Source organism: Juglans microcarpa x Juglans regia, chromosome 2D (genome assembly GCF_004785595.1).
Source record: "Juglans microcarpa x Juglans regia isolate MS1-56 chromosome 2D, Jm3101_v1.0, whole genome shotgun sequence".
Taxonomy (NCBI): Eukaryota; Viridiplantae; Streptophyta; class Magnoliopsida; order Fagales; family Juglandaceae; genus Juglans; species Juglans microcarpa x Juglans regia.
The window spans coordinates 7,585,280-7,594,386 of NC_054596.1; the positions used below are offsets into that span (position 1 = coordinate 7,585,280).

The following is a 9,107-nucleotide window of genomic DNA, read 5'->3' on the forward strand; positions in this document are numbered from 1 at the left end:
TTTTATAAGTTATGCGTGAGTATAATATTTTCATAATTAATTAAATTTATATCGTAATTTTAATTATTTTTATGTTTTAAAAATATTTAATTAAGTAACGCGACAGAATATGACAGCATCAGAGCATTTGGACTGACGGATCATTCAAATTTAAGGGAACGCTCACGCTCGGCCACACAGAGAGATGATAGAAGAATATATATCTTCTATAAGAAAATCACGCGCCGTGTTTGGTATCTTTTGGATTTACGTGGGGAGGGTTGGATTCTCATTTCTCACTTCTCTTTAGGTTCCGGTGTAGTGTGGCGGTGGCGTCATCTGAAAATTCTCTGAAACAATATGTACATGTACTCCAAAAAAACCATTGTATTTTATGTTTGTTCATCCAAGACACTATCTTAGATCCGTAAGGTTGGTTAAAAACAGTTAGCTAACGAAGATCTTTGTCCCCGAGTGGTTCTGACCTCATTCACTCTGTCAACCACTTTCTTTCTGAACCACCTTCACTTCCCGCGGAACACACATCCTCCTTCTTTGATGGGCAAGAAGCAGCACTTGGACTGGACCTCAAAGTCAATTGTTTCCTCCGGTAGCGAGAGGGTCTCTCTTTTGAATAAGGAGGTTTTGTTTTCTCTCTACTGGTTTTTTTTGTCTTTCTTTATGGGTCATGTATCGGAGGGTCATGGTTGTTCGTGTGTTGGAGGTTTTGCTACCATAGCCATATCAAGAACTTGGTTACATTCAATTTCTGTATTCATTGACGACAATTTTTATTTTTCTTTTATTTCCCCAATGTCTTTGGGTACACTATTTCATGAATTCTTTTCTATTGACATTGGTTGATTGAACTTACATGGTTTGGTTGTTTGCTGCATGCGTAGGAAGAAGTTATTCTGAAATTCTTGCGCTTTAGTTTGTTTTTAGCTTGCTCTTTATATTCGTTCATTTTGTTTCTCTCGTTCAAATTTTTATTCCCATGCTTTGTGTACGTGTGTACATACCTCTATTTAGTAGGCCTTGATGAGTCTGCTTATTTTGAAAAGGATAATTATGAGTCTTTAATTGAGAGAAGATTATTAAGGTCCTTTTTAATTCGTCCTGAAAAAAGAGAGACTTCGCTTTGGTTCATGTAGGCAAAGAAGAAAGCAAACGAAGAGCAATCCGCTGATGGTCTTGTGACAGACCTTGAGCACGGGGATGCAGTAGAGGTGATGACTATTCATACTACTAAGCCTACAGTTCTATTTGCCTCTGATTCAAAGCATTTTTTGGCAAAAATTTTATGGTTGTGTTTTGGCAAATGCAGGCAGCAAATGTTGGATTCTGCAGAGTATTATCACTGGTAGATGAGGAAGTTTTTTATGCATTCTGATTTTGTAGAAATGAGTTAAAAAATGTCTTAAGTTGTTGAAATCCTGCTGTTTTACAGGCAAAGCCCGATGCAGGGAAGCTAGTTGTTGCCACCATTGCCCTGTTGATCGCATCCACATCAAGTATTCTGATTGTATGTTGACTTGCCTATTGGTGGACATGCGTGTTCTTTCTCCTGTTTTTATCTTCTCCCCTTAGTTAGCATCTAACACGAATATAGGGAATGGCATATAATGAATGATTGTAAGAATGGTATGTAGTGAATGGATTGTTATCTTAACTGCCAAGTACCTTTTAGGATTGCTGCTGGCTCAACATGCCAAGCATCTTTTAGAATTGCTGTTTGCTCACCAGCACTGATTAGTGTGCTATTGGAACTTTATGTTCTATTGTGAATCCTGTATATGTTGGAGATTCAAGGAAAATGGAAAACTTGGTTTTTGATGAGGACAAAATCCTGATAGATATACCACATTTAATTACAAATAAGTTTCACGATTGATCCAATGATATAGGTTAACATTTTGTGTATCATCATGTCAAAAATATCAAAGAGTAAGTTCTTAACTCCACCAAGAAAAAGCTTTCTAGTCAAAATCTTTTTCTTTCATGCAGGGCATAATTTGAAGATAGCCCTCTGTTGCTTTTTTTCATCAATCTCTTTTTTCTGACAAGTAACATCCGACTTTTTTCCAAATATGCTCTTATGACATATCAAAAGTTACAATGAAACTACACACTCCAAGTTCATTTGGATCTCCACTGACTGAACTTCTCCTTTTCCCCAATTTATGTCTGAACACATAGTTAGCAATTCTACCACATAATTTTAGTGGGAATTTACAAAACAGCAGCTTGTAATACCAATATAGAATCAAAGAATATGAAGTTAACAAGCATGAAGGTTCTCTCCATAAATTAAGGTGGATCTGAACTAATTAGCTTCTGAAGCTTCCTTTGGCCCTCACTGGTGCATGAAAGATGAGTGCCAAGGAGCCTAGATAAGTGTTTTTCTGGATATACGAGACTTTGGCAAGCCTTTGCCATCTGCATAGACCTCTTTGTCTGAATGTTCTCCTCAATGCAGTATGGGGAATCTTGCTTCTCTTTTTCAATGGCCTTAATGTCTGATGCATCATGAATGTGGTTTTCAATCAGATGATTGTGAGACTTTCGATAATGGATCACCTAGATTTTCTGTGGGATTGCCCAAACACCAGTCTAGTTTGTTAGTACTGGCCTAGGATTTTAAACAGCATTACTTCTATCTTGGGTGGTATTGCTCTGTTTTTTCCCGGATTACGGCTTCTGATTTTTTTTTATAATGATAGTCTCAGTTACCAAGTGATGATAATCATTGGTAGTTCCTTTTGCAACTGGATAGTTGCATGTTTTAGTGAAAGCTTTTGATCTGACTCCATTTTCTGATTAGCTGAAAGAGATAGGTCCACATAGAATATGGATCAAAAAGTTATAGAAAGTAAATTTCAGCATATAACTCAGTTTTCATTTTCTGATGAGCATGTAACTCCATTCCCTCAGTTTTCATTTCATTCGTTTTTTTTTTCTAAAAAATATTATTATTCTTGTTGTGCAGCCAAAATATGGTGGTATGATAATAGACATTGTATCAAGAGAAATCAGAACTCCTGAACAGCAGTCAGAAGCTCTGGATGCTATCAAGGACACCATATTGGATATTGTGCTTATAGTGGTCATTGGGTATGATACTCTCAAATTTACAGAAACGAGAAAAAATAGTTTCTAATAAAGATAAGTTGAAGGAATGTGTGTGCATGTGTGTGCGCGCACGTGTGTGAGTGTCATCAATAAAATCCTTGTTTTACTGATCAAAAAAATGTACAATGTCCAATAAGCTGAAGGATGTCTTTCTAGAACAGAAGAAAAATAAGATCTCCATAGTTTCCAGCTCTTTTTTCCTTCCTAGGTAACAACATAAATTTCCTGATTTGAAACTTGAAAGCGTTATTTTTAGTGAGGCCTACTCTGTAGAGATTTTACTCTGGAAACTCAACTTTCTTCAAACTAGAAATGACAAAAGCAAGAATTCTAACAACTTCTATTAAGGTAAGTTTACTCTTTTCAACTTTCCCTTGCTTCGCTGTAACTTAAAGCTTAACACTGCAAATGCAATACAATCCAACGTACTATTGATTCTACAAGATCTCCATCAAGTGTGTGTTTTAGCTACAATATGCTTCGTGCCAAAAGTGGATAATATCAAACATTTGCTTGAATTAGTTATATTGTGGCATGAGAATGATGATGTAGTGCATGACCTGCTTCAGAGTCTTCACCTTTAGATAAAAAAAAAAAGGCATCTGCCTTTGAGGTAGATCCATCTAAATTTAAACGATATGTTGAACCTTTACATGTGCTTGTGTGGGTAGATTCCTATCTTTGTATTGAATTTCACAGCCTATATTATCATTGTGTTGTTTGCTGTTAATTGACCATGGTCTTTTTAGTTCTCTGTGCACAGCACTTCGAGCATGGTTGTTTGCTTCTGCCAGTGAAAGGGTTGTAACTCGTGTGAGAAAGGACTTATTCAGTCACCTTATACATCAGGTTAGACCCATTAATCCTCAGAATTATAAAACATGGGACAGCTACTTGCGAGATATGAAAAGACCCAGAAACACACGTACTGCAAACTAATTTTTAAACCACTCTACTAATTAGTATATCGTTTTTTTTTAATGCATTATGCAGCATAGATTTTTAAAGTGAGACTAACTTATTTAGTGTGAGTTCCAAAGGTGGCAGGTTAAGCACTATCAGAAACAATGATAATTGATTTTAGAAAATGGTTACCAAGTAATCCTGTTGTCATCTTATTAGTATTGATGTGGAATCTAAAATCCCTTTGGCATGGTTGCTCCTACATGGTTCAACAGGAAATAGCATTCTTTGATGTTACTCGAACGGGGGAACTCCTAAGCCGGCTATCTGAAGACACACAGATCATAAAGAATGCTGCAACGACCAATCTTTCTGAGGCACTCCGAAATCTGACAACTGCATTAATTGGCATTGCCTTCATGTTCACATCTTCTTGGAAGTTAACATGTAATTGATTTTATTTGCTTGCAGTAATGCTCACTAGTCTAATAACCCTTTTGCTTATTGTATTCTTTTTTTTTTTTTCCTGCTTAGTGTTGGCTTTGGCCGTAGTGCCAGTCATTTCAGTTGCTGTTCGAAAATTTGGGCGCTATCTTCGTGAACTCTCACATGCAACTCAAGCTGCAGCTGCAGTCGCTGCCTCAATTGCGGAGGTTTGTAAGCCATATGAACATTTATATGGTTATTTAATTATTTTGAATTGCTCTGTGCATGGTACTGGGAACCATGTGGTTTTCTATATTTTTAGTATTTTAATCCATAAATCCTTGCATTTAGAAAAAAAAATTAAGTGGCAGAAAGGAAGTCTAACAGGTAGTTTTGAGGACTTTAGATTACGATTGATTATATGGCAAGGGGCAAAGGTTGGGGAGTAGAATATTCAAAAGCTTGCTATAATAAGGGGAAGAAAGAGTAAAGATTTGATTATGTTAAAGCACCAGGAGTATCCTGGTTGTGGATTGAACTTTTAGGTCCACAAACCAAAATAGAATAGCTGGGGTAAAGGATTTGTTGAAGAAGATGGGAAAAAAAAAGGAAGAAAAAGGTTGTGACTCCGAAGAAGTTCTGTGCTGATTTGCTTGGATTCCTCGTGCTTCAGTTTTTCTAGGTCAATATGTTGATATTAAGTAGTTCCAGACATGCTTTTATAAGTAATATAAAATTTCGTTAAAAAAAATGGATCCAAGTACACTGGACATATAGAACAACCAAGTAAGTCATTATTAGGAATATTTTTAGTCAGTTTTTAATTCAAAAGTAATCCTTTTTCCTGAGCAATATTGACTCTTACTCTTAGGAATCTTTTGGGGCCATCCGAACGGTCAGATCTTTTGCTCAAGAAGCTTATGCAATTTCAAATTACTCAGAAAAGGTTGACGAGACGTTGAAGCTTGGTCTTAGACAAGCTGTGAGTTTCTTGACTAATCTTTGTCCCATCTTTCTCAGTCTCTCTTTGTCAAAGTTTCTGAGTTTTTCCTTTTCTACCACAGAGAGTAGTTGGTCTATTTTTTGGAGGACTAAATGCGGCATCCACATTATCTGTCATCGTAGTGGTGGTTTATGGAGCTTACTTGACAATAACAGGCTTCATGACTGCAGGCTCCCTTACATCCTTCATTCTTTACAGCCTTACAGGTACTTCCCTTCATTGTGAATAGCCTGCAAAATGGGACCTCAAGAGGCAGTGTTCAAGTTCAGTTTTCATTTTAGACAAAGTCATAATAAACTTTTAAAATTTTTAAGAACTGTGGGCAAAAGTATAGATCTCTCATGGTAAAAGAATGTAGTAGATGCTTAAAATGTGATAAATTTCTGTACAGGATCACTGAATTATGGGAAATAGCCTCTTAAGAGGCTTCAAGTTGGATGAATGTTGACACTTGACAGTTGACCTTGTTATTGTTCTGCTTTGAAATTGTGTTAATCATGTTATCTCATTATATGGTTATGTTAAATCAATCTTTGAAGACAAAGCTAGCATGTTTTCGATATTGTTGTTTGGTTGCTTCTCTCTCTCTCTCTCTCTCTCTCTACAAAAGCTTTATAGCTGTTATAAATATACAAAATTGCTAAAATTCTCTGCCTGCAGTTGGATCCTCGGTATCCTCTTTATCAGGATTATATACAACAACAATGAAAGCTGCAGGAGCAAGCAGAAGAGTTTTTCAGCTCCTGGATCGTATCTCAGTTATGCCAAAATCCGGAGATAGGTGCCCCATGGGGTAAGTTGTATTAAACCCCCTCTTGTTTTCATCCTTTTATCAAGATTGAAGTTATATCTTTGTCAGTAATGTCAGTCCTCAATACTTAACCAAAAAAATAAAAAGTGATGTCGGGTCCTTGATGGCAGAAACCCCGACGGAGATGTGGAATTAGATGATGTCTGGTTTGCTTACCCTTCTCGCCCAACTCATATGGTACTCAAGGTAATAAAACTCCTTAATCAGATTGTATTGTGAACTTGACGTAATGAGCATGATACTAAGAATTGATTTTTTGCAAATAGATTATTGCATCTGTTTCATGCGTACTATGACACTGAAATTGGCTTTATTGATCTAGCCCTTGCAGTCTTTACGATTAGGATGTGATAAAATGAAAAAAGATTAATAAATCGTAATACAAATGAATAATTAATTCTAAGATTCAATTTGGCTCTGCTTTGTTGCCCAGAAGCTCGGTTTGAACATGCTTAGCATAGTTCAAGACTTCCAAGTGTTTCTAGAACTTTCTTCTCATGTCAAGTGCTTTGTTTCCCAGGCCTTAGTGTGTATAGAAATACTAAGCATGTAGGACTTCTAACAATTTTCCTTGTCGTTATGTCTCCAACCTTTGATTCAAGTGCAGGGTATAAGTTTAAAACTAAGGCCTGGTTCAAAAGTTGCTCTTGTTGGTCCAAGTGGTGGTGGAAAGGTAAATATCGTAGGTTCAACATCTCTCTCTCTCTCTTATTTTTTTTCCTCTTGTGCCATTTGATATGTTGAGGAAGTGATTTTGCATTTGTTGATTGTTATAATTATTTATTATTTGTTGCAGACGACAATAGCCAACTTAATTGAGAGGTTCTATGACCCTCTCAAAGGAAAGATTTTGCTAAATGGGCTTCCACTAGTGGAAATATCACATGAATATCTTCATAAAATGGTAATTATAATTCTAAATATTTTCTGGTCGTACATTCAATTTTGTAGGATTTAGTTGTCTTGGCTCCACTTTACCTACAGATATTTTGTGTCGTAACATTAAGACATCTCTTCTCCCATTGATTATGCTCTCCTTTTGTGGCGTCTAATAATTGTTTGATACCATTAGACCTGTGAGACTTATTTGACCCTTTTATTTCCTGTATTTTATGATATTACAGATCAGTATCGTCAGCCAGGAGCCTGTTCTTTTCAATTGTTCCGTGGAAGAAAACATTGCCTACGGGTTCAATGGAAGAGCTAGCAGTACCGAGATAGAAACTGTAGCTGTGAGTTTAATCTCTTTTTTATTTTTCTTTTCTCTTAGCAAATGAACGTCTTTGAATTTTCTCTCCATTTGTGAATTGTGATAAAGTGATAATTATTCCAGAAAATGGCCAACGCCCATGAATTCATAGAAAAGTTTCCTGAAAAGTATCGAACTGTTGTTGGAGAACGTGGATTGAGGCTGTCAGGTGGCCAGAAACAAAGAGTAGCAATTGCCAGAGCGCTATTAATGAATCCAAAAGTTTTGCTACTGGATGAAGCCACTAGTGCTCTAGATGCTGAAAGTGAATACCTTGTTCAGGTGAGATTGATAGATTTTAGCAATGTAGGGATTTGAAAAGCACCAAATTTGTTGTGCATCTAAGCTGATGATGACCCGTGCATTCCTGCCTAAATATCTGTCTCAATTTTTAAAAGACCGACATTTCTTTTTAAACCATCTAGAGCTCCTCCACTTTCATCCTGCCCAACTATTACAAATAGAAAATAAAACCATCTAATTTTCTAATGTGTTCATTGGAACGACTGAACGACATTCTTGTGTGAATGTTTACTAGTCTCTCTCTGCTGGCCATTTTGACTCTCTTGGTCACACATAGCTATCACCCTCCGAGCGTGAAGAAACAAAAGAAAAACCAAACCCAAAATAAAGAATATCATCACCTTATTTCTCTTTATAAAAAAACTACATCCTTAGACAGGAATGCTTTGATATGCGAGTTCACAGCAAGTCATTGTCATGGGACCAAGTCTACCAACTGATTCATCGCCCTCCCCTGATAAGAGACTTCATAATTATTGCTACTTACTTCTAAAATGTTAGGTTCCATAGCATATACTGACAAGCAGCATGTAGCAAGAATGATTTAAGAATGAGGGTTCAATTCATTCCTATTCATGCTAGAAGATGAGAAAAAGGGGAGGATCAGTGAAAGAAGAATCAGAAGATAAAATTCAGATATACAGAATTTTCCTTATTTGACTACCATGAAATATCAACTTACCTCTTCTCATGCTATATATAGGATGCCATGGATTCTCTGATGAGGGGAAGGACTGTTCTTGTCATAGCACACAGGCTTTCAACAGTCAAAAGTGCAGACAGTGTTGCTGTTATATCAGATGGTCAGATAGCTGAAAGCGGCACCCACGAGGAGCTACTCAGCCAAGATGGAATTTACACTGCATTAGTGAGGAGACAATTACAAGCCCCAAGTACTGCATTGTAGTTTAAAACTGTAGATAAAACTACAGGAAGCAGGAATGAATCAAAATAATAGGTGAGGTCAAGTTGATTGAAATTCCAATGCTGGCTTCTCCTTCATGCTTATTGTGTAGATCGCGTAGATGAAGAAGTTCTTGGTCTCAAATTATTATCAAGTCCTCTTCCTACCTTGATCCTTTATTAGATGTACAAAAACCTTATTACTTCCCAGTTGTTATGGAAGTGTTCACCATCCAGATTACCCAGAAGCATTGTTGGTACAAAATCTTTTTTTCTTTAAAATGATTTTGGAAAACTGGCGGCTCATGGTACCTTTAAATATGCTGATTTTTGCTTGGTTGGCAGACGGGTGATTTTCAACCCAAATGTGCCTCTGACCATTTGTTTGGATGATATTT

At 36.6% G+C, this 9,107-nt stretch overlaps 1 protein-coding gene across 1 annotated transcript; it reads left to right on the forward strand.

Moving 5' to 3' along the window:
• Window positions 1-208: 208 nt before the first annotated feature.
• LOC121248275 (ABC transporter B family member 27-like) lies at window positions 209-8,957 on the forward strand. Its single transcript, XM_041146682.1, has 17 exons — window positions 209-621; window positions 1,134-1,208; window positions 1,307-1,342; window positions 1,430-1,504; window positions 2,969-3,093; window positions 3,861-3,960; window positions 4,290-4,461; window positions 4,549-4,667; window positions 5,312-5,422; window positions 5,505-5,649; window positions 6,104-6,236; window positions 6,365-6,440; window positions 6,862-6,927; window positions 7,051-7,158; window positions 7,379-7,486; window positions 7,588-7,785; window positions 8,510-8,957. Exons 1-17 carry the CDS (start codon window positions 538-540, stop codon window positions 8,711-8,713), a joined length of 1,935 nt encoding a protein of 644 aa, XP_041002616.1. The 5' UTR covers window positions 209-537; the 3' UTR covers window positions 8,714-8,957.
• The last annotated feature ends 150 nt before the right edge of the window (window positions 8,958-9,107 follow it).